At 40.6% G+C, this 26,369-nt stretch overlaps 1 protein-coding gene and 1 pseudogene across 9 annotated transcripts in view; both read right to left on the bottom strand.

Annotated features, from left to right (window-relative positions):
- CDC42BPA (CDC42 binding protein kinase alpha) overlaps positions 1 to 26,369 on the bottom strand; it is a 193,063-nt gene that overhangs the window by 53,134 nt on the left and 113,560 nt on the right. For 6 of the 8 annotated variants that reach the window (XM_081114445.1, XM_081114446.1, XM_081114447.1 and 3 more), the window contains exons 12-19: positions 26,014 to 26,147; positions 20,502 to 20,744; positions 20,138 to 20,248; positions 18,654 to 18,901; positions 13,806 to 13,911; positions 6,989 to 7,113; positions 3,729 to 3,834; positions 3,168 to 3,316 (exon numbers count right to left, since the gene is read on the bottom strand). In XM_081114445.1, the coding sequence (XP_080970571.1) occupies positions 3,168 to 3,316; positions 3,729 to 3,834; positions 6,989 to 7,113; positions 13,806 to 13,911; positions 18,654 to 18,901; positions 20,138 to 20,248; positions 20,502 to 20,744; positions 26,014 to 26,147 (1,222 nt within the window). The remainder of the gene's footprint in view (positions 1 to 3,167; positions 3,317 to 3,728; positions 3,835 to 6,988; positions 7,114 to 13,805; positions 13,912 to 18,653; positions 18,902 to 20,137; positions 20,249 to 20,501; positions 20,745 to 26,013; positions 26,148 to 26,369) is intronic. The other 2 variants (XM_081114449.1, XM_081114452.1) reach the window with 1 other exon arrangement.
- Positions 9,568 to 11,471, bottom strand: LOC308535530 (tRNA (guanine(26)-N(2))-dimethyltransferase-like; annotated as a pseudogene). Its single transcript has one exon. The product of its transcript is annotated as a tRNA (guanine(26)-N(2))-dimethyltransferase-like (transcript).

Here is a 26,369-nt window from a genome sequence, read left to right as displayed (position 1 = left end):
CATTATTTTCATTGTTGGTTAGTGAGCCGTCATTTACTTGGTTGGACTCACTTGGTTTGACTGCTGTCAGTCATGCTATATTAGGGAAATGCAAACCACTAGGAAGCAAATCCAGCTGTCATCTACTCTTGCGTAAGTAACGTTTTACGGGAACACAGCTGGACTCCCTTGGTTATACACTGTTTATGGTGTCCCTGGCCATAAACAGTAGACAGTGACTATATGATCCCAAAATAATTACCCTCCGGCCTTTTCTAGAAAAAGCTGCTGACCCGAGTTAAATATTAAACTTTAAAATGTCATAAAAGAAAAAGTTAATTTTTGAATTCTGTTAGAATTTAATAGAACTCACCTTACCATAAATTTATTTTTTATTTTTTTAAAAATATATTTTATTGATTTTTTACAGAGAGGAAGGGAGAGGGATAGAGAGTCAGAAACATTGATGAGAGAGAAACATCGATCAGCCGCCTCCTGCACACTCCCCACTGGGTATGTGCCTGCAACCAAGGTAAATGCCCTTGACCGGAATCGAACCTGGGGCCCCTGAGTCCGCAGGCCGACGCTCTATCCACTGAGCCAAACCGGTTAGGGCACCTTGTCATAAATTTAATAGAACTCACCTTGTTATAATTTTTATAGAGAACCATGAAAAGAGCATAAATATGTTTATAATTTTCAGCCTGACTCATATCCCTGGTTTATGAACAAACTACTATGTCCCAGGCATAAGAAGAAACTCAGTTGTTCCAGATTACAACACAGAGAATGACACTCAGCGGTTTTCTTTAACTGCTTGAATCTTTACGAGGCCCAGTATAAATCCCACCTGATGAATGGCTGTGTGTCTCTTGGATGCAGTCCAGCTGGCCCAACTCAGCCATCTCCCCCCCGCTTTCCTCAGCCTGGAGGCTGGCTTGTCTATTATCTCCCAGGGAAGAAGTAAGAGCTTCCCACACGGGCCCACACTGCTACGATGCTACTGGATGTTTCCTACTCTTTGCTTGGCTTTTTTGAGCTTTGGGAGCTGTTTCTTTGGTCCTAATCTGTGTTTTCAGGCGTTTGTCCTCCTTGGCAACATTCTGGAGGCACAATCCTGAGGTTCAGCTCAATTTTCCCATCCTCTCTGCACCTTCCCAAGGGGCAGGGTGACACTGTTTCCAGTGGGTGCAGTCTGTAGGTGGCACACACTGGTGCTGCAATGTGCTCCCATCCATTCGTGATTGCTGGGTTCACTGTATATTTTCTGTCAGAGCTCCCTGACCACATAGAATATTTCCAAGAATATTTTTGGATTCTCTTCACTTAAAAAGTGGTTTCTTTACAGTTTAGCCAGGGAATGAAAGAGAATGTCTGTTGAGGAAATGGCGTAGTGATCCTGGGAGGGGAAGCCAGGGTACAGAGCACTGGCTGGCGTGTCTTTCCTCCGACAGCTGGCACTAAGGAAGGAAGTGGAGGACCCTGCAATGTGTCTCTCATTCCAGTCCCTGCTGCGAGGGCTCTTGACTTCCTTGTCTCTGAGCCTAGATCTAGGCTCGGGCCAACCAGTAGGTTTCCTCCCTGGCTCTCTTCTCCTTGAAGCAGCCAGTGACCTGGACCCACTTTTGGACTTCTGTGTGTGTGTTGTTGTTTTTTAACTTTTAGCAGGACTTGGCACAAGGCTATTTACATATGTTCTGATCTTTTCATGGGTTTTAATGTTCTCTCTTTAATAGCAAAGAGAGCTAACTCTAATAAGCTCCTACTATGTACCACCCCACTTTCCGCATTCAACATGTAATCCAGATGCCGAACTCTTCCTCTTGATGGAAGTGTGTGTGTGGTGTGGAGAGTTGGGGGGTCACAGCGATCTGTGCAATCAGCCCTACTGGTAGCCAGCTGGACATCTGCACATGGGTTCTCTTTGCAGCCCCACTGTCCACACTAACGGGGCCTGTCTGCTACTGATGGGGGTAAAGTAGTTCTGTTCTTCACCTTCCGGAGTCATGAGGCAGGTTCTATCAGTTCTTTGTTTCCAATCCACCACGATGGAATCCGCATCCTACAGCATTGGGGGCGGGGGTCCAGCCCGCTCTCCTGGGTTGGGTAGAGATGCACTTTCCTCAGCTGGAGGCAGGGCCAGGAGGGGGGAGGACACGCCTTTCCCTCACACTGTGAAACAGGCTCCCCCAGGCCCTTTTTTCTTATTTAACAGCTTTTTATGCTGGGATCGAATTCATCTTCTCCAGAAAAAGCTTTTTCTTTTTTCCATTTTCAAGTCACACTAGCACATTTAAGTAAAACACTCTTAATTTATATCTAGATTATTTATATCAAGGCTTTATAATTCAACTGGGCTGCCATTTATCTGGCCTCTGAGTTTATTCAAAACATTAATGACTATAGTTTAAAGACTAAGGCTTCACACCATTCAAAACTGAATTTATGGGACTATATTTCTTTTCATGACTGAACACTTTGGAGCCTCCAAAAGAAATTTTTTAAAATCTTCATTTTAAGAACTTTCTATTGTTCCTCTATGTCACCTACACTAACTTGCTCTCAAACCATGTTTATATCCAGTCCAATTATGATTTTCACTTGACCATTATTTATTCAGAGTACAACTTGCTCTACTGTTGTGATAAGAACTGAGGGAATGTATTCATAGCAACTTTCCCAGAGACTGTGGGGATATACTTGTTTTTATACCCATAAAAGAACATGAACAGTAATTAAAATATATCATTATAAAATTTACCATCAACAAAACCTTCATTTGTAAAAGATTTATGGCCAGAATTTTCAGATGATTGTATTTTGTTCTGACTACATGTTGCATTTTAATGTTAATATGATGTTCTTGAACATGAGAGAAGTGGGGATTTAATGGAATAAAATATGAAAGTCAATTAAATTTTACAAATCAGGGGAAGAGTAAATAAGAGAATATTAATTGGTACTATCCATTCCACTTTACGGGCAAGTCTGAGGAAACAAGGCTGTATTAAAATTCCACCACTGCAGAAAAGGTTTGAGAGCATCTAGTCATTTTCAAATCTTCATAACCATTTCTGGATCATCACTTTAAAGAAAAAGTCATAGGAAACTAAACATGTAACTTCTCTCCAAATACTTTTGGTCCAACGTAGAAGTTATTCCAGTAGGACCATATTATTCAGTCTTACCATTCTGTTATGATGTTAGATGCTTTAACTTTATTTAGCTCTTCTTGGATGGCCTGTTTGGCTCTTATTTCTGCGTCCAGAGCTGACTGTAACTCCAGTCTAGCTGACATATCCAGTTTCGCAAAACGACGCATTTTCCAGGGCATATCCTATGAAATAATATGACTGTTTTTAGCTCTATCCTATTTTTTACACTCAAATTTAGTAATCCAAGTGAAGTTGGAAACTACTTAAAAGTATTATCTTTCTCTAATAAAATAGAATAAGCACATTGCTTGTGAAAACATATTTTTCATTAAATTCAGAAACAACTGTAGACTCAAAAATAAGTAAGTTTTTTTTTACAGTTATTGTCAATACTAACTAGCCATGCAAACTTTAGTTAAGCAGCTATGTGTTAAGATTTCCTAAACTGGAAAAGACCTGGACTGACTGACTTCTCACGGAAAACTTCACAGTCGGCTAAAGCCCAGACAAACTGGTGAAAGCGCTCAGGTTCATCAGTGTTTCTGAGCTCCCTGCCTCCGTTAGGGCGAGTCTCTGTGCAGAACAGCCGCTTACTGTTGCTCGTGTGCCCAAGCTGGAGTTTCTTAATGCTTCCAACTCCTCAGTCATTTTCGAAGCTAAGGCCTGAAGGTATCCTCGTGCGTCCTTCTCATCACTGACCCTAAAATGCATATAAAGACAAAGATAAAGCACAACATTAAACAGAAAGAAAAACTTACTTTAAAGCATCACAAAGAAATAAGTGAAAAGTGACAGAAATTTAAAGATGTCCTCACATACCTTCTTTCTAAAATTCTACCAGAGCACCACTGCATGTTGACAAGTGGGGAAATGTCCACTGGACAAATGAAAGCTGGCCGTGTTTAGTTAAGTCCAAATTACTCCTCCCTCATAAATCCCTAAAACTTCACCCATAAACCACAGAATCAAAGTTGTATTGTAATAAAGTTCTTCTGTTTTCTAAAATGGTAAGTAAAATAACCAACGAAAAAAGATTAAAGGCTACTAAAACTCAGTTTATATTTATGCTGATGCAAGTATTATAACTTTAGGTAGAAATATTTTCAAATTTTATTTAATAAAACATATCCCACCCCAGCCAGTGTGGCTCAGTGGTCAAGCATCAGCCTATGTACCAGGAGGTCAGGGTTCGATTCCCGACCAGGGCACATGTCTGGGTTGGGGGCTCGATCCCCACTAGGGTATGTGCAGGAGGCAGCCGATCAATTGTTCTCTCACATCATTGATGTTTCTCTCTCTCTCTCTCCCTCTCCCTTCCTCGCTGAAACAAGTAAAAATATTAAAAAATAATAAAAGAGAAAATAAAACAAATTCCACATGCTAGAATTTGTCAAGAGAAAAGTCTGCTTTTTGTTACATCTCCTCCCAAACAAGGGTAGAAGAGGGTCAAGGGGTGCAAGTGTATGAAAATCTACAAAAGGTCCTGTTCTCAGGAATGAAAATCATCTGTACACAGAGCTGTAATTCCACACAGAAAAACGTTGACATTTGCAATGCTCAGCAGTATACTCTAACACACTATTTACTTTGTGCAGGTTGGTTGTTTTCAAAGAGAAAATACAGGCCACTGAACAGCTATGAGGAAAGTATATTTCAGGGAAATTAACACGTATCTGTGATGCGTACAGCACACAAATTTAAATCTTAACCCTTATTTTAGCGCCTTTAGAATTCAGACTCCCGAGTAGCCAGGGGATGATTCATGTCCCAGACGGGATGGAGCGGGATAGTGCAAGACTTCATTACACCAGAATAGTGCCCCTCTTAAAGCTTATGAATTGTTTATTTCTGGAATTTTCCTTTTAATATTTTCAGGCTGTGGTTGACTACGGGTAAGTGAAATCACGGAAAGCAAAATTGCAGATAAGTGGGGACTACTGAATATTACAAGTTTCCGAAACTGTTTGCATTGCTTCATCTTGACTATCCCACGCTAGACACTGAAAATAGCTGAGACTCCTGACCTTCAAAGCCTTGGGTAGAGTATATCAGAGTGATTTTCAAGTAGGTGAGAACTCTGAGGACAAGGAGTATATCTTTTTCTTTTAGCCTGTTAAGTATTTAATAATTTGTTTTTTAATACACGACCATTTTTAAATATCAGCTTTTAAGCAAAGTGACTTCTTTGTATTCCTGATTTCTTTTGCACATTTCATTTGAATAGGAAAAACGTAAAATGAGCAATTTGTGGGATTACATAAAAACTTTCACTTTCATCCTGTCTACACTGAGGCTGCCTTCCTTTCCCAGGCCCACTGCCCACCCCACCCGCGCCCGTCACGCAGGCTCCGGAGACCAGTGGGCTAGGAGCTCAGGCTCTGGCCGGGTCAGCTTTGTCTTCTATGAAGGCATTTTCAGCAATACCTTAATAACAAATCTGATTAAAGAATAATGGAATTACAAATAAATAGTTGTAATATTTTTATATAAGCTTGGCTAATGATTAAAATGATTTTGCTTCAGAAATGTAGACTTGCCCTAGCCAGTTCGGCTCAGTGGATAGAGCATCTGCCTGCGGACCAAAGGGTCCCGGGATCGATTCTGGTCAAAGGCACGTACCTCGGCTGGGTTGCAGGTTCCTTCCAACCCTGGTCAGGGCGCCTGCAGGAGGCAACCAATCGATGTGTTTCTCTCACATTGATATTGCTCTCTGTCTTACCTCTGTCACTCTCTCTAAACACCAATGGAAAAATATCCTCGGGTGAGGATTAAAAATAATGACAATTTTTAAAAAAAGAAAAATAAAAGAAATGCAGACTTGATGACTAGGACATAAATTAAACATTAATAAACTATTTAACTGTATTGCTTGGAACACAACCAGATTTCCACAACTGGGACATTTTCCTTTAGATAGTCACTGAATAATCACATTATTAAGCTCAACATAAGTTAACATAACAGATCCACAGTTAAGCCAATATCATGATACTTGAGTCATTTGGGTAAGATTTCTTAAAAGAGTGTTTATTCACTTTTAATTTTAAGGATATTAACCTGGTATAAGGAAAATGGGGAAAAATGCTTAAAGAACCAAAATAAGAGCACAAGAAACTAAAATTTCTACTGAATGACTGGTCTATAAATATGTGAAGAAACGAGTTATTTTCAGATAAATTAAATATCCATGATTTACCAAAAAGTAAAAAAACTAGAAAATAAATATAAAAAGTTAAACTATTTTTATTAGAAAATAAAGTCCCCATTTGCTTCCACTTTTCTCATGTATTAAAAATATATACAAATACTAGAATAATTATTTTAATGAGTGAATTAATATGAAGGTTACTAAGGTAAATTATTCCACATGAAATCCAAAAAGTTTAAAGAGCAGTTGCTAAAATTAAACTGGACCCACATAAGGTTTGTAAAATGCCATGGCTAGTACATCTTCATTCTCTAAGTGTTTCTCCAGGCTTTCTGTTTCTTAAATAATCATAAATACAGCAATTTTGATCTTAGAAAGGAACATCTATAGCTAGTGAATGACTTTCTTCTATCCTTTAAGGACCAACTGTCTTAGGAGAAAAAAACCCAGTTTCTTTTCTTGGAAAGAAACACCGTGTTTCAATGATGCTGTGTAAAGCTGACATGGGTATCTGTTGGGAGTTAGTGTACGGAATGGAAAACACAGCAGAACACAAATCAGTAATAACGTCAGTAATAAAACTACGCTTTTAGAGTAACATTTTTTCATAGCAAAGACTAAGGTAACCTGTGAAGTCACCTCCCGGAATTCATGCCGACGTGAGCTATGTCCACCATCACCCCCAAAGCCACTGAAGGGCGCTCACCACTGAATGATCTCTGTGATTTGGGCTTCCCAATGCGCCACTGATTCCTTCTTGTCTGCGAGGTCTTTTACTTCGTCCTCTAGCTGCCGGTTGCGTACACTTAGGTTCTCATACAGAGCGGTGAGCTGAAAGGCGTTTCAAGACACGTGACTTTTAGGAACAGGAACTCAAGGTACTCAGATGCCTCTTGTTCAATCTTAAATTCACCATATTCCACTCAAAAATGCTTGTCTTACTGATCCCTCACAATTACCCCTCTGGTCACGGGTTTGGAAACATCAATTACTCTCTGAAGTCTCCCTCTGCCTTTGCTTTCCCCCCTTTCTCCCTACATTGAATTGATTCCATTTGTGAACAGTCTCCATTTGCCAGAAGAACTCTCCAATTCTGCCAGAAACAACGTCTCTCATTTTTTTTTTTTTGATCTGAAAATGTCTGTCATCCTCTCTTTTTTTTAAAATTCTTTATTGTTTAAAGTATTATATATGTCTCCTTTTCCCTCCACTGACCTTTCCTGGTCGTTCCCACCCCTCCCCCCAGCACATGCTCTCAGCCTCCCACTGTCTGTGTCCATCGTTTATGCTTATATGCATGCATACGAGTCCTTTTGTTGCTATCTCACCCCTCCCCCACCTTCCCTCTGAAGTTAGATGGTCTGTATGATGCTTCTATTCATCCTCTTTTTTAAAAAAGCTAAGAATTACAAGCATATATAAGAATGGATGTATAGTATAAGTGAGCCCATCATCCATGCTCAACAATTAATCGCACTCAATGTCAATGTTAATTCATCTGTACTCCTGTTTTCTTACCCATCCTCCTGTATTATTTTAAAGCAAGTACCAGACATCATATTTTATCTATATACATTTCTGTGTATAGAAAGCTCTAGAAAACAGGCTCTCTTTAAATATAACCATAATATTATTTTTAACAAATTTAACAAATTTCTTGATATCATCACATAGGTAGTAACTGTTCAAAAAGTTATCCCCAAATATCAAAAAACTTAAGTTTGTTAAATTAAGTCATGACACCAACAGTAAACATAGCTTAATGAGGTTGCTGGATCTTCCAAGTCTCGGATTTATAGGTTCCTAGCTCAGTCCATTCAGGCTGCTATAACAGAGTATCAGAGACTGGATTACATTTTTTTCATGCTATAGGAATACTTCCTACAATACTCATCCGCAGAAAGGCATTGGGGAAGTAAGAAGGCAGCCAAGACTTTACTGACCAAGATTCTATAGAGAGAAGGACAGAGAGAGCCCAACCCACTAACACGGTGTCTCCCCACTGGACTGGACATTCCTTAAATGACCTCAGCAAGGCTGTGTCTTCCTCTGGCTAATTCCAAGAGCCCTGAAGTGACTGTTTTTGGTAAGTGTGCACTTTGACAAGTGGGAGGATTCATCAACTCTTCATGCTAGCAGAGCCACAAGTCCACCAGCTGTTTCTGAGACTGTTTTCTGCAGATGCAGTGTCTTCACTAATTCCCGCAACACATCTTTTTTTAAAAAATTTTTTATTATCATTGTTTTTGACAGCCCTTCCAAGTAATTTGTGGTGGGGGTTTTGGTGGGAGATTTGCAGGAGAAGGAAATGCAGATTTTGCACGGCCATGTTACAATAGCTTCAAGTTGTTTTAAATAGATTTATTCAGAAAAAAAGTTAATCTTTCCATTGTTACTAAATAAAAGCATGGGCTCTGGAACCAGATGACCGGTCTTCAGAAAAGCAGCTTCATCTCCCTTGCCTCAGCGTATAAAATGTGAGACTAGAGTGTACCTTAGAGAGCTATTGGGAGAGTTACGTTATTCAAATAAAGTAACTCCGAAGAGGACTGGCACAGAGTCAATTTCCCTAAGTATCAGTTCATTTTGTATGTCTGGGAATTTACTATTTGTACTTTAATGTATCTGGCTCATAATAATTATAAGACTACACAGAAATATGGAAAATGCTCATAACATTTTAAGTGAAAAAGGCAGATTAAAAATAGGATGTATGTATGACTGCATTTATGTACTAACTAGAGGCCCAATGCACAAAATTCGTGCAAGGGGCCTGGCCCTTGCAGCCCCAGCTTTGTCTGGAAGGTCGTTCAGCTGTCTGGTCTAATTAGCATGTTATGCTTTTATTATTATAAATATGTACACAAATAAAACTTGAAAAGAAACAAAATTAGAACAGTTGTTTTGTGATGATGACATCATGGGTACCTTTCATGGTGAACATTTTCCACATATTTTGTAATTTTGCTTTTATGTAAAATATAAACAAGATGCAAATGCAATATTTTCTTACTAGAAACCATTTACTTTTACTCCATGGAATTCATGGCTAATTTTATTTGCAATAAGTTAATAAAAAGTGAAACTTGCAGACTTCTGGAAATAAACTTTTTTTCTATTTTCTTTTTATTTTTGGAGTTTAAAAATGTGAATGTGAAAATGTATTAGTTATAAAAGTTATTTAAGTTTCAAGATTAACATAATAATTGCTTTTTGGCTTCTATATCTAAAATACTGGTGGTTTTTTTTGTGTGTGTTTTTTCCAGGTGAAATCTCTTTATTGGCTCAATCTACACCTGGACCAGTGGTGGCCCCAGACCCAGGGGGCTTCTGGTTGGGGGTCTGTGGGCAGTCCGTGGGGACAGCTTCAGCAGTGGCCTCGGGGGTCAGGGATCTGCGGGAGTGACAGCACTGGTCTCCCCATTGACAGGTGCCCTTCTTAAATTTCTTGCAAGGAAATGTCTTAAGCCGGGCAGCCCACTGGGCCAGATCCTCAGCTGGTTCCCTTCTCTTATTCTGGAGCAATCTGCCTCTGTCCTCCATAGCTTTGCCCACTGCCTTACCCCTGGCTGAGCATGGGGCCGTGGGCCCCAGTTGGCCTCGGGGTTGGCCTGGAAGTGCCCGAGTCCTCGCTGGCGGGAGCTGGGGTTGGCATCATCCCGATGGTGAAGCTGGCCTGTAGCCTGGGCTCCACACTGAGAATGCGGGAGGCCGGGCTGGTCTCAGATGGCCGCTCTCGTTTCACTGGGCACTCCTTCTCCCAGCAGCGCATGATGCCCCAGAGGGCTGAGGCGGGGGCGTCCGTCTTCACAGCATTCTTACAGGTGTGGAGAGCGAGACCCGGAAGCCAGCATGGAGGAGGGCTGATCACAGCCGCAGGAGGCTGGGTGTGCTACAGTGGATGGTGCTGCTCAGCTGGTCCAGCGTATAGCACAGAGGCATGTCCAGCAGCTCCTCGGTGACGACGCTCAGGACTCCTCGGATCCGCTCCGAAGTATGGAACCGGCCGGGGCTGGTGCTCACGGCCTCTAGGACACGGCCCACAAAATCCAGGTCATGGATGGGCTCCACCCATAGGGGGTCACCGAGCTGGTGCCGCTGCTCACACTCAGGGGCCACAGGGGGACCGCAGGCTGCAGAGAACCTGACCCGGCCACCAGAGGCCCCCGATGCTTTGCCAAGGCGCCCACACATGGAACACCAGAGCCCACTGCTGGCTGAAGCCTTGACCTTGGCCTGGCCGGTGAAGACACGAAAAAAACAGTGTCTAGAAATCAGCACTGACGCTGAGCAGCGGCACCACGAAGCGCTGACAGCGGTGAGCACGGAGGTCCAGGCCGTGCAGGACGATCCTCGGGGCCATCTCGTGGCAGGCCCGGCTCTGGAGGGCCGTGGCCTCGTACCTGCTGTAGCGTCTCCCCGCTGTCCCGCCAGCACTGCCATGCCCTCCTTCACTCACAGCCTGCACAGCGGCTTCCAGGAAAGGAGCAGGGCTGCCACAGGGGTCCAGGTCGATGACATAAAACCGACCCGACACCCGCCGGTGCTGGTGCATCAGCATCGGGCACCTGCCTGGCTGGGCTGTACCAGGTGGGCCACTTCGCTGGCTGCACATTATGGCGGGTGAGATCCACAGCGCGGGCAGAGGCATCGTTGGCAACCACGGATCGGAGCCCAGGCACCTCTCGGGCAAAGCGAATGAAACCAAGACCCGAGGCTGCCAGGCCCTCCCGCACTCGCAGGCCTTCCTCACAGATCTCCCCACAGTGGCTGTTGGAGACTGGTGTCCAGGGGCCGGGTCTGCCCCCTCTTTCAATACAGCCTTGTGCTCCCCTTGCTCTGACAAGCCCACCATCACCTTCTGCACCTCCTTTTCACCTGGCACCTTGATCTGGATTCCTTTGGCCCCAAGATGAATGCAAGCAAACTCAGTGCCAGATCCCGGCTGCACTCCTGCACTGGGTTGTAGAAGACTCATTGGCACTGGGCAGGCGATCTTGGAGGACCCCTCGGTGACCGCGTCTCCTGGGTTTCAGGTGGGCGCTTTTCGCCGCGGGGCACCGTGCCATTCTCCACTGCGGGTGGATTTGCCGGCCCTTGGGGCTGCCCTCCATAAACCGAGCACTACAGAGGCCGCCGGCGGAGCGGAGATTCAGGCTGGGCCGCAGAACGATCCTCGTCTGGGACATCCTCATAAGGGACATCCGCAAGTAGCCTGTCCCCACCACGCCTGCTCTCGCGGAACCGAGAACCGAGTTAGTCTTGGTCACATTTTCTGGATTAAGACCCGGGTGCCACCATGCTGGCACAGTTGGGGCCTAAACTACTGTGAGGAGGAAATTCACTTCTCTTCAGGCGGTTCCCCCAGAACAGCTGGGGCAGCAGCGGCAAAGGTATTCTTTAGTTACCCCTCGTGGAGAAAACACTCAACTCACACCAAACCAGAAAATGAAGAAATGGACAGAAACAGTGAAGATGTACAGTTAGGTGGACTGAGAGTTAAACAGAAGAAGAAGCTAAAGCTGAATAAAAGGAGCAAAAGTGGAGAAGTTAAAAAAAATCCTTCCTTATTTCTGCAGGACTAAATATTTCCTTGGTATCACTCGTCATTAAATGCTCACCTACCATATGAATTTGCTCTCAACGTGCTACTCATCTTTCATCACAAATAAAGAAATGATGTTTTAATTTTGTAGTTATATTAGTCAAACATATGAAATAACAATTATGTGACTTAGTCTTATTATAGCAGAAATAACTAACAGTTACATTATATATATATAACATTATTCAGTTTAAAATTCATTTGTACTTCTTGGGCCATTTTCCAGTGCTTGTGCACATCAGCTCAATAAAACTTGACAAAATGAACTACCAGTTCTTTCTTAAGTAGCTTTCAACCAAACAAGCAAAGTAAATTTTTTAAAAAACTTTATCTTTACTGATTTTTTGAGAGAGAGAGGGAGAGAGAGAAACATCAATGTGAAGTGAAAAATCGATCGGCCCTCTCCTCACATCTCCCACCATGGATTGAGCCTGAAACCTGGGCATATGCCCTGACTTGGAATCAAATTAGCAACCTTTTGGTGCACAGGACGACGCCCAACCAACCTACCAACTGAGCCTCATTAGCCAGGGCGAGCAAAGTCAAATTTAAGTGCTTAGAAAATGAAATAATCCTGGGGAAAGTATTGAGAAAAAATGAAAATATATATGGAACACAATGGGAAACAGAAAGAATGGAGAGTCTTCCAGTCTTTTATTGGAATTACTAGCAACCGAACATGATACTTTTATTGGAGGAAAATCACTATAAAGCACAATTACCCAAACCCTATTTAAATGTACATATAGGCATTAAAGATTCTGGTTAATATTAGGATTTTTACGACTGTTTGTTAAGAGCTGCTGGCACAAGAAATACAGGATGATGGCCATTTCAAATATCTGATACACTAAATGGGGAAACATTCCTTCAAGCATTTGAAATTCTGTTCATTGACCTGGCTACTTACAAGCTTAACCTATGGTTCTGGCTCTTTGTTCAAGGTATCGAGTTTAGGCAGAGTTGGCTTCTTTGGATTTTTACGGACCAACACTATTATTTCTAGCTATTGTCAACCCTCCATCATGAATCTATACATATAAAAGGCTAAGTGACCGTTCCGACTGGTCACTATGACGTGCTCTGACCACCAGGGGACAGACGATCAACACAGGAGCTGCCCTCTGGTGGTCAGTGAGCTTCCACAGTCAACCTCCCATGGCTGGCCTACCTCCCACAGTCCCTCCCCGTGGCTGGCTGGGCCCTGATCAGCCTGATCAGGACTGGGTGAGACAGCCCTGATGGGACCCGGTCACCGGCCAGGCCTAGGGATCCCACCCCTTCACAAATTCATGCACCAGGCCTCTAGTATATTATAGTTGTCAAAACTTCTCCAGTTTGAACTAATTGTTCCTGCTCTTACTAAAGGCCAGCCTTAACTTAGCCATGACAGAGGTCAGTGATGAATGTTAGGTACAGAGTAAGAAAAGAGAACAGATGGGGAGTGCAGTAAAGAATAGAGACTCAACAACATAAACGGGGCTGGCTGGCATGGCTCAGTGATTGAGCGTTGACCTATGGACCAGGAGGTCACAGTTCCATTCCTGGTCAGGGCACATGCCCGGGCTGCGGGCTCAATCCCTAGTGTGTGGCGTGCAGGACGCAGTTGATCAATGACTCTCATCACTGATGTTTCCATCTCTCGCTCCCTCCCCCTTCCTCTCTGAAATCAATAAAAATATTAAAACAAACAAACACATAAATGGGACAAAGCATAAGATGAGATGTCCTCTCTCCAGAAGACTGCTGTACAGATTGGTACAACGAGAAAATGCCTGTGCTAATAAGCCATCCTTGCATATAAGGAGGAATAGTAAACAAAATGTACACCAAATACAAAATTATACCCACAGTGTCTATTACAGCACTGACAGAATGTAAATGTGCTCAGTGAATGCAAATGAGATCACTCACTCACCTTATCAAGTTCACTTGTCAGTTTTTTATTTTCTTCAGTTAATAACACCTTTTCTCGTTCATACTGTTGTTTGAACTCATTTTCAAATTCTTCCCTTTCACTTTGACTAACACAATTCAAAAAATAAAAGAAAAAAAAAGGAATAGAATTAAAGGTCAAATTATGGTGTCCCAGATGGGCTATTGCACCATACATTTTATCCTGGAAAGTCACTTAGATCTTGACTATTCCAAATCCCAATCTTTTCCCTTAAAGTTAAAAATCACAATCACTGCCTTTAAAATAACAAATGGATTTGTCTGCTTAATAGCATCTACTTTGTTTTTCAACTGAAAATTGAGTAAGAGATCTGTGATTAGTAGACTCCTGGATTGTGTTCACGTCCTTCTTTCCTTCTTAATCTCAGTACCTACCTGCATACACATATATACATACAGCATACTCAAATTTAATATTATAAAGTTTACTTTAAATTATAGTTCTGGGGGCAGAACTGTAATTCCCCTTAGAAGTAAACACAGTTCTGACTTTTAAAAACCTCATAAGGGAGAAAGGAGAATCAGTTTTTACATAACAAGATGTAGAAATGTTAAGAAGCTTATCTACAGCAGTTTGATGGAGGATGTTAGTAACAGCAAATAAAATTCAATGTGGATCAGTTCTGGGTAATTTTATATGATTCAACCAGGAACATAATTTTGATTTTTAAAATGTAATCCCTTTAAACATTTTTTAAAGTAATTTTTTAAAAATCCCTTGCACTACTAAATTACTAAAATGGACTAAATAATAATTTAAATGATAAATTCCAGGAAAATAAACCATCCTGTATCCAAGCAAATATACCACTTTCCTTATTATCTATAGTCACAATGTGAATCTGTTATATTTAAGAATATTTAATTCAGCATCAACTCCAAACAACAAATGACAGAAACATGAAAAATTACAAAAAGGTCTCCTTTCAGAAAAATATGTATGCAAATAAATCAAATAAATAGAGTACAATTTCTATGTAAAACCATTTTTGTTTTTTCTACTAGCATGAAACAAAAACTTAAGTCTCCTCCATATTAAAACAAAATAAACAAGCTCTCCCCTAAACTCCAGGAGACACTTCATTTCCCACTTTCCTGGTCTCTCGTTCCAGGGTAACTGCCCTGAGATCTTGAGTGAGTTTGCCGTATCCACTTTCTCTGCCTAACGCTCCTCACCACACCAAAACCTGCTTCTGCTGCACCCCCTCAAACGAAGTGCTCTCTCAAACTCACCCGTCCTCACTGCTACTATATCCAACCTCTGACAGTGCTGTCTAGTCCTGTTCTTGAAATGTTGGCTTCTCCTGGCTCCAGGACACCACGCTCCTGGTTTCCAGCTGCCTTTATGAACTCCCGGCACCCTTCCATATGCCCGTGCTCCCGGTGGTGTGTGCCCGAAGCTCGACTCCTCTCATGCACACCTTTCCCTGAGCGTCTCACCTACCACAGGCCTGTCTCACTCTCTATTACGCTGACAAACTCTGAATTTACATCTGAAGCTTTTCTGGGCTTCAAACTTCTGACTTGTTATCTCCACAAAGATGTCTCCCAGGCACCTCAAGTTCAACATGCCCAACTCAAGAGAGCTCAGCACATAACACGTTCCCACCCGCCTGCCTTCCTCTGTGCCCACACACACTTTCTTCTCTTCCCACAGCTGAAAACGTAGCTGAGGCCAACCCCGCTACTTATGTATCTGCTCAAACACACTGCTCTGACACTTTCCCCTCGCTCCTCTGTCATCTATTGAATAATTTCTTTCAGATTATAAATCTGGTGTTATTTCTCCCACCTAAAAACAAAAATCAAATCACTTCTTTTGAGATAAATTTCTCCTCCAGTTGCTACCTCACTGCACTGCTTGTTTTTAAAATAAAAGACTCCAAGTAATAACAGTAGTGTCTATACTCTGTTTCCAAATGCTCTCCTTCAAGTCTTTGGCTCCCACTGTAGGGTTTTGGCCCTTACTGTTCCACTGAAATTGTTCCTATCAAAGTCACCAATGACCTTCATATTGTTAAACTCAATTGGCGTTACTTGGACCTCGTTTTATTTGGTACAAACTTCATCTCATTTGACATGCAAACAGATTTTATGTTTTCATCACATGGCTTCAGGGACACCACATTTGCCTGGACTTCTTCCTATCGTTCTTGCTACAATTTCTCTGTCTTTGATGTTTCTTCCTCATTCTCAGCTTCTAAAGACTGGAGTGCCGCAGCGCTCAGTCCTAGGCCCTCTCTTCTATCTATACTCAGTGCCCTAACTGATCTCAGTCTGACCACTTTAAATGTAATGTGAGTGATGCATATTCCCAGGATTTTATTTCTAGCCCTGAAATTCAGGCTGCGCTACCCAATGGCCTACTGCACATCTCCGCCTGGATGACTAATTAATACGCATCTCAAACATAACTTGTTTAAAATGAGCTCCTGACAATACATCCCAAACTTGCTTCTCCTGTACACCTCATCTCTTACTGTCTTCTCCTGTTGCTAAGGCCAAAACCTTGGTATCATTCTTGATTGCTCCTCTTTTATACTCAACCCATATCTACTCCATCAGAAATACCATTATCTTGACCTTTTAAGAATACCAGAATTCAAACATTTCTTACCACCAATTCTGCCACCATGCTAGACCCAAGTCACCATCATCATTTGCCTGGATTATTTTAATAGCTTTCTAAATGGTTTCACTGCATTTTTTCTTATCTAATTCAAACTATTCTTAACTCAGTAGTCAGAGTAATCCTGTTAAAATACAATCAAATTTGTCAATTTTCTGCTCAAAGTCCTGCAATACTTCCCTTCCATGGTTTTACTCCGAGTAAATAACTAGCAGTCAAATGAACACAATTCACAGAGCCTTGGAAAACCTGGCCCTCATTGCCCCTCCTACATTCTTTCCCCTGAACTCTGCTTCAGCACACTGGCCTCCTAATTGTTGTTACTTACCACATAGACTTTATCTTTTAGAGTAGTTTTAGTTCACAGCAAAACTGAGAGGAAAATCCATATACCTCCTGTCCCCCCAGGCACAGCCTTCCCCACTATCAACACCCCTCCCCAGAGTGGTGCCTGTGTTACAATCAATGAGCCTACATTAGTGCTCCATCATCACCCAATCCCACAGTTCACAATGGGGCTCAGTGCTGGTGTTGTATACTGTTAGGGCCTGGACAAATGCTGATGACATGTATGCACTATAATAGCCTCATACAGAATAGTTCCACTGTCCTAACAATCCTCTGCCTATTCACCCCTCCCCTCAGCCTCTGGAAGCCACTGATCTTTCTACTGTCTCCATAATTTTGCCTTCTCATATTGTTTTTAACAGACTTGTTCTTCTCCATGTAAAATGTTCTTCTCATACATCTGTAGAGATACCTCCCCCACTGTCTTCAGTCCTCACTGAGAAATCACCTTCTTAGTATAATTTTCCCGGCCATCCTATAGATCTATATATATAAAAGCCTAAGCGACCGTTACGACTGGTCACTATGATGTACACTGACCACCAGGGGGCAGATGCTCAATGCAAGAGCTGCCCCCAGCCTGCAGGCCCCAATTGCCGATAAGGCCTGCTGGCCAACATCCCAGTCCTTCCCACCCAGCTGGCAGGTCCCAATCACCTGATCGGGGCCGGACCCCAGGCTGGGATGGGGACCTAGGGGTGGGTGGCAGTGGATGTGGGTGGCGAGGGAAGGAGGAGGGGGAGAGGCGGGCAGGCGGGGAACTTGATCGGCCCTGATTGATGGCCAGGCCTAGCAACCCCACCTGTGCAAGAATTTAGTGCACCGGGCCTCTAGTATATTTATATAATTAAATTCTTCCCCTTAATGCTTCATAGCATCCTCTGCTTTATTTTCTGTTCTTGACATTTCTCATTATTGATTATGTTTGGTATGTTACTTATTGCCTGTAGTCTTTCCCCATAACTAAAGGAAAGCTCCATAAGGACAGAGAATTTTTTGTCTGTTCACTGCCATGTTCCCAGTGCCTTTGCACATAGTAGGTTCTAAAACACTTCTGATGAATGAATGTACCAAAATGAATAAACTTAGGTTTCTAATATAAATTGAGAATAATATCTATACTTAGTTGCCTAAAATCTAGACACCAGAGTACCACTGATAAAGTCTCCTGTTCCTCATTTCTCACCTCTGGTCATTATGTCCTCTAAGTTCTGTCTACTTCTCTCCATCTTCACTTCACTGCCTAAGGTCCAGCGACCTCGTCTCTCACAGCTAGGCTCCTATCTGCTGTCTGCTCCTCCAACCCATTCTCCACACAGGTGCAAGAGCGATTGCTTGAAAATATAAATAACAATCACATAATTGTTCTGGCCTTTGAATAAAGTCCAAGTAACTTACACTCCATCATGAGCTTGCCTCTATTTTCCTTTCTAGCAGCATTTCTCACCACTCTCACCTTCCTTTTCATGTTTCCACAACAAACAGCTTTCACTTTCTGAATGTGCCATGCTCCCCTTCTCCTCTAGATTCCAGCATATGCTGCTGCCTCTGCTTGGACACTCTTCTACAGCTATATATGTCTTTGGCCTTAACCTAGAAATCATTTTGTCCAAAAAACTTAGATGTACTGAAGTCATCTGTGCCTCTCCTGTGGGGATGCTCCTCCACAGCCCACTTGCTTTCCTATTGTGCTGTCCTGTGACTTTCTATTTACCAGTCTGGACTTTGGTCCTCTTGAGCATGGAGCATGTTTATTGCCTGCATAGCTCCAGTCAGGCACACACCAGGCATTCAGTAAGTAATTATTAGAGGGGTAAATAATTAGATTCTTACCTTTCTCTCCTGTTTTTTTCCAATTTGTCTTTCAAAATCATAATTTCTTTGTTCAGAGCAAGTTGCTGGCCTTCTGAGTCATGTAATTCTTTCTTTAGATTTTTAATTTCATTTGCATGTATTCCTTCTCTTTTGGATAATTCTTCTTCATAAAAGATACTTTTCTTTTCCAAATCTGTCTTTAGTTTAGTTATCTCTTGCTGATGTTCTATGCTATACACTCCTGGTGAGTAACTAATTTGTTTTTGCTAAAAAAAAAAAAAAAAAAAAAAAAGATTAGTTCATATATAAGAATAACATATTAAATAACTTATTTCTACACTAAAAAAGACTATTCATATAGCTTTAATAGTATTTTTATATTATCACATAAAATAATTCTTTATTAAAGGCTATTAATCTCCTATCTGCCACTTTACAATATTTTTCTTTGTACATTCCTTTATTATTGTGTATCTTCACAACAAGATTACATACCTGTATTTTCTGCTGGTACTTACATAATTATTTGTTTCACACTTAAAGTTTTAGTTTTATACACAAATATTGTTGATGTATGGAATAAGAAAAAAAATCTACCAGCATCTTGTTTCTGATGGAACCAATAAAAGGTTAATAAATATGTTTGTGTTTTTAAAAGATTAAATTGGGGGAGGGGATGGTAGAGCTAGAACAAGGGTGGGCAAACTTTTTGACTCGAGGGCCACAATGGGTTCTTAAACTGGACCGGAGGGCCGGAACAAAAGCATGGATGGAGTGTTTGTGTGAACTAATATAAATTCAAAGTGAACATCATTACATAAAAGGGTACGGTCTTTTTTTTTTTTTAGTTTTATTCATTTCAAATGGGCTGGATCCGGCCCACGGGCCGTAGTTTGCCCACGGCTGAGCTAGAATGTACAAAAAGAAAAGAGAGGGGACTTCTACAGTGTCCGGGGAGAAGTGATGAGATCTAATCTAATGTCTTCATATTCACTCTAGGAAAAATGATAGGTCTCTGCATTTAGGTCGGGCATTCAGGAGAAGACATTTGACTGAAAGCCACCTTTTTAGAAATTTGGTTGACATGTACTCTCAGTAATAAGGAGATGCGTTAGCCCATCCCCAGATGATCCATCGCACCTAACAGAAGTGTCTGCAAAGCTTCCTGCGAGCCACACCAGGTCACTACCAAGAGAGAGGGGTGGAGACCTAGCCAAGCCTCCCATGCAAGTGACCAGTGGGTCTTGTCCAGGGAGGCAGCCCTGCATAAATATTTTAACTCTCTCCTGGCAGATCATTTCTTCCCGCTAAACGTAGTATTCACTGCCTTCCACCACGATTAGGAAGTCGTTATCAGCTTCCGACTGGTAAAGATGGGAATTAGGATCCGAGGTTGGAAGGAGCGCTAACTTTTGCTCCACACCAGAGAGAGCACATCTAACACTCCTCTGAAGCCTACAGGGGAGGAAACCGAGCTTCACAAACGTGAACGCAAACGCTACCTTCAGTCCCTCCAGTTCGTTTTCCAGTTGCTTAGAATAGTGTTCGCTCTGTTCACGCAGCTTCCTGTCTTTAGACGCTTCGGCAGCTACAGCTTCCGTATGAACTTCCAGCTTTAACATACAATGAAAAAAAGCAGATTCAAGGTTCTAACTGTATGTCCAAGAAAATGGTTTTTCCCCAGGGGAATTTACCTTGTAACAAGAAGATAACTCAAATGTTGAAATTCATATTAAATAATATTACCAAACTAAAAAAATAACCTTTTGAAAAGTTCGAGAATGAAGTCAATATCATTTCACTAGTCTGAAAAGGCAGCTATAAGCACTACCGCGTGGACACTACAAACTTTGCCTGACTACTAACCTCTTTTTTGGCTCTTTCTGTTCTGCGCAGTTCTTGCCTTAAGCTTTCAACTTTTTGCATCACCAGGTCCACCTCTTCTTCCTTATCTCGGACGTGGCGAGCAAGTTTCTGTTTCTGGGTGTGCAATTCTGTGAGCCGCTCATTGATCTCCATGAATTCCTGCATGGCCAGTTTCCTCTGACAGTGTGCGTCTTTCAGCTCTTTGGACTGGTTTTTTAATCGCTCACTAGCCTGGACTAGTTCCTACAGTTTTGTAAAAAGAATATAAGTTACCAATTCTGCAACCTATGAACCAAATTTGGCCATCAAAGTTGCTATAATGAAATCAAGAAGAGCCAAAACTATTCACCTTAGGATAAAATGAAATGAATTACTTTTGAGCAGATAGTCAGAGCATGGCACTCTGTTCATATTCTCAATTCTTTATGCTAAAATGCTAACTGCAAAGGAACAGCAGATTTAGCCTTCTAATACCCTGGTTCCTACAAATAACTAAAGAGTGTAGGAATATAAGATGTAATGGTCAAAATAGAGATTTTGTGATATTTAATGGATGATATCTATGCATATAAAAAAGACTTGAAAAGCTCAATTAACAAGCTTCATATACAGAAGTTTGCACCCACTACTGGGGAACACACATTCTTCTCCAGCAAATATTGAACATTTAAAAATGTTATAGCCTAAGCCCGTGGTCGGCAAACTGCAGCTCGCGAGCCACATGCGGCTCTTTGGCCCCTTGAGTGTGGCTCTTCCACGAAGTACCATGTGCGGGCGCGCATGTACAGTGCGAGTGAAACTTCGTGGCCCATGCGCAGAAGTCGGTATTTTGTGGAAGAGCCACACTCAAGGGGCCAAAGAGCCGCATGTGGCTCGTGAGCTGCAGTTTGCCAACCACTGGCCTAGTCCATAAAGCAAGTCTCAGCAGATTCAAAAGGACAGATATCATACATATTAAGTTCTTTTAATAACATTACCATTAAAATAGAAATAAAAAAATTAAAAGGCTAGCCCTGGCTGGGTGGCTCAAATGGTTGGAGCATCGTCCCTTATACCAAAAGGCTGCAGATTCAATCCCTTGTCAGGGTGCATATGGGAGGCAACCGATCAATGCTTCCCCCTCAAACTGATCTTTCTGGTCTCTCTCTCAAATCGATAAACATATCCTTGGGTGAGAATAAAAAAAATTAAAGGCTAAATTCCATAATAATTCATTGGTCAAAAAGAAAAATCATAAAAGAACTAAATTATCTATAATAAAAAATGCAAACAAGTAAAAATATTTAGTACATACTAAAACCTGAAGAGGCAGTAAAAATAGAAAAGTTGTAAGCCTGAAATAACTTATATTGAAACTAAAAAGATGCTTGAAATGCAATGAAATTCCACATTAAAGAAAAAATAACACATTAACCTTTCCCTCAAATATGAGAAGATAAGGGGCATAAATTAATGAAAAAAGAAATGTAAGAATAATGAAGATCAACAAACCAAAAGTTGGTTCCTTAAAAAAAAAATAGAAAAACATCTGATGAGATCAAATAAGGGAATAAGAATAAATTTACCCCCCCAAAATTAAGAGCGGTTATAACTACAAATCTAGGAGAGATAAAATAAATAAAGGAACACAATGAAAAACTTTGTTACCTTATGAAATGAACAAATGCCTACAAAATTTTAATTTATCAATAATGGTTTCAAGAATAAATAAAATGCCTGAATAGTCCTATAACAATTAAAGTAACTAAATCAATAAACTTTCTCCCATCCGTCCAGCAGAAGAGAATTTCCAAGCTCACATGGTTTTACAATTGAATCCTCCAATGTTTCAAAGGTACAAAATGTTCCTCTTATACAAACATTTTCGGACAATAGAAAAAGAGGCAATGCTACCTCATTCATTCTAAGGGACCAGTATAATCTTGATATCAAGGAAAGACCAGCCCTAGCCGGCTTGGCTCAGTGGATAGAGCATCGGCCTGTGACTGAAGGATCTCAGGTTCAATTCCAGTCAAGGGCACAGGCCTGGGTTGCGGGCTCGATCCCCAGTAGGGGGTGTGCAGGAGGCAACTGATCAATGATTCTCTCACCACTGATGTTTCTATCGCTCCCCCTTCCTCTCTGAAATCAATAAAAATATATTTAAGAAAAAAGAAAAGACCAGAAAGCCCCGCTGGCATGACTCAGTGGTTGAGTGATGATCCATACACTAGGAGGACACAGTTCGATTCCCAGTCAGGGCACATGCCTGGGTTGTGGGCTCAATGCCCAGTAGGGGGCATGCAGGAGGCAGTCCATCAATGATTCCGTCTCATCATTGATGTCTCTATCTTTCCCACTCCCTTGCTCTCTGAAATCACTAATGTGGCCAGATTATTATGACCACCCCATCATTACAGTACTTCATTGACACTTCCAAAAATACTGAATATTCAAAACTTCCTAAGCAAATACTCTCTATTATTTGCATAACTAATTCACTTCATTGTACTGATGGGGTGGTCATAATAATCTGGCCACTCAGAGTGTGTGTGTGTGTGTGTGTGTGTGTGTGTGTGTGTATTTTAAAGAAAGACCAGAAAGATAAGGAAGAAAATTACAAGATAATCTTACTGATGAAAACAAATTTTAAAAATTCAGAAAAAAATACATTAGCAAATCAGTTCTAATGATGTATAAAGTGAAAAACACAAACTCTAGAATTAGAGTTGTGTTGAAATTCCAGCTCTACCAATTCCTAGCTCTACTATAATCTTGAACAAATGTACTTCTCTGTGCTCAGTCTTACCATCTGTAAAATGAGAATAATAATACCATCACCCAAATCACAGGGCACTTACAAAGATTAAATGATCTAATATATATAAAGCACTTAAAACAGTGCTATTAGAAGGCATGCTGTGTGTTACCTATACTATCATGTTATTATTTAGAAGCTAATACATGGATAATTTCTGTTTAACCCACAAATGAAGAAGTGGTTTAATATTTAAAGTCTGTAAATATAATTCAGCACACCAATTTACTAAGGACAACAATCGTATCAATACTCATTTTTGATAAAAATGGTTAGCAAAATAGGAACAAAAGAGTTAACAAAAACATAGAGAAACATTATTATTAGTGGTGAAATATTAAAAGCATTTTCTTTGAAATCAGGAATAAGACAGAAATGACTGCTAGTACCACTTCTATTCGACATGGTACTAGAGGTCCCACCTAATACAGTAAGACAAGGAAAGAAAGAAAAGTCATAAAAATTTTTAAAAATTTAAAAATTTTAAATAATTTCTGTCATTATTTGCAGACGACTTTAAAGAATCTCAAATATGTTATTACAATTAATAACAGGTAAGCAATATTGCTACAACACTATCAATAAGAACATGTAATTTCTTAAGATACTATCTAAAATGTGAAGAAACAGAGAATAATAAATTTAAGGAAAAGCAAACAGGACCTGTATAAAAATTTACAGAAAAACATTTAAAAAGACTTAATGATCTGGAGAGATATAGCATGTTTGTGGATAAAAAGAACGTGGGGCTATAGAGAAAATATTTTTATGCTTTTGCACAGTTAAGCCTTTCTAAGCAAATCTGACTTAAACTTGGGAAATAAGCAAGCCTTTCAGAGTAATTTATGGGGAATTTAGATAGTGAGAAATCCAAAGAGCTTTAACCCTGGACGCATGCGTTTCCATTCCAGTGAAGAGCCTGACCAGGGAGCTGCCCTCTTTATGAAGCTGGGGACTCTGGGCAGCTTCCCACTGGACAGCGTTTATATTCCAGTGTCCTGATCCTTCTCTTTGGTTTCCAAGGAGAGGCTCAGACGGGTGGGTGGAGACGGGGAGCAGGAAGCGTTTGCTTTTCTCCTCTGTCCACAAACCCTGACTCACAGGCCGGGGTCCTCACCCACAGCACAGACTGTATGTGTGGAGGGCTTTAACCACCCAGCAATCACTGCATTGGCCCAGAACAGTGATTCCCAAAGTGGGCGCTACCGCCCCCTGCTGGGCGCTGCAGCGATCCAGGGGGGCGGTGATGGCCACAGGTGCATTTGTTTTAACTTTTTTTGTATTACCTTTCTATTCTGAGTTCAATAAATAGTTTCATAATTTCAAACTTCAATGTTTCTAATTTACACCTTTCTTTACTATATTTTACGAAAAAGGCAGAAACAATACATATATCTTTCTGTTTAATTGCTATTAACATTTTAAAAAAATTAATTTCCAGGGGGCGCTGAGTAATAATTTTTCTGGAAAGGGGGCGGTAGGCCAAATAAGTTTGGGAACCACTGGCCCAGAAGAACAAACTGGCACGCAGGGAGCCGTGTAGTTGTTATTATATTTGTTTTGTTAATCCTCACCCGAGGATATTTTTTCCATTGATTTTTTAAGAGAGAATGGAAGGGAGGTGGGAGAGAGAGACACAGAGAGAGAAACATTGATGTGAGAGAGGCACACTGATTTGTTGCCTCCCATACGGGCAACTAATATATATAATTATAATAATTATGTACAATAATTTAGTAGTTTTTCATTACTAGCTATTAATCAATTATTATATACTACATCACTGAATTCAATTTTTACTACATCATAAGCCACTTATTTCTTTTTTGCATTGGCTAGTATTAATTCTAATATTTAAAAAAATAAGTCAATGAAAGGCAAAGTTCCCACAGAACGTGGTTTAAGTAAAGTATTTTTCTCTAGAGCTTGAATATTACTTACCCTATTAGGCTGTTATAGTGTCCTAGCTATTAATACATTTTGTTGATGTTTATAATACTGTTTAAGTGTTACACCAAGTCCTTATGAAAATAACTTTAGTTTATCTACACTTTGAAAGATAAACTGACATTTAAAAATTTTTTTAAAGCATTAAATAAATTTTCTGCCCTAGCCAGTTTGGCTCAGTGGATAGAGTGCCAGGTTCAATTCCGGCCAACGGCATGTACCTGGGTTGCGGGCTCGATCCCCAGTAGGGGGAGTGCAGGAGGCAGCTGATCAATGATTCTCTCTCATCATTGATGTTTCTATCTCTCTCTCCCTCTTCCTTCCTCTCTGAAATCAATAAAGAAATATATTTTTCTTTTTTAAAAAAAGACATTTTCATTATAATCTTTTAGGAACATTGGTATTAGCAAGTCATAATAAAAATGCGCCTATATTTTTATTTTTCCACAGACATTATACTGATTTTACTATTCTCTTATTTCTTATTTCTTTTTCAGTAACATTCACTTTTAATCAAATCCGTTGATTAGTAACTTTCCAAAAGAAAAAAAAAGATTAAGAATTTTAAAGCCTCAAGAATATAAGATTTTCATTACCAGCCATTAATCAAATGATACACACCAAAATTATTGCTAAATTTTTAAACCAACTTTTTACAAATAACATCTACTATATATTAGTACAATTCAATATGAATACTTTCAGTATACAAATTAAACAAGATTGAGAATTCAGAAAAGCCTTGAACAACCTATCTATATTTTTTACCTTATTTAATTCTTCTCTTTCTTGTTGTAATGTTTTGATTTGTTTTTCATTAGCCTTGATTTGTCTAAAAGCATCGTCTAGTTCTCGCCTCACTGAATTAGCTTCTTCAAGTTGTTGTTCCAACTGACTGGATTCTAAAGAGAAGACAGTGTTTCTTTTACTATTTGTATGAAAGCAAACGCTGAAAACCAAAGTTTAAAACAACTAAATTAAAAAAATATATTTTGAATTGGTATTAGGCTTCCTGGCACCACATTCACTGTGACTTCTGACAACTAAATGCTTATCACTGTAAAGATGGCGAAGGGCTGGTACCAGTGTGAAGATGTGCAAAACGCCTTATACATCCATTAGAA

This window comes from Myotis nattereri (genome assembly GCF_964212035.1).
Source record: "Myotis nattereri genome assembly, chromosome: 20".
In the NCBI taxonomy this organism is placed as follows: Eukaryota; Metazoa; Chordata; class Mammalia; order Chiroptera; family Vespertilionidae; genus Myotis; species Myotis nattereri.
The sequence above is the reverse complement of the archived record's forward strand: the minus strand, read 5'-3'. Positions and strand labels throughout refer to the sequence as shown.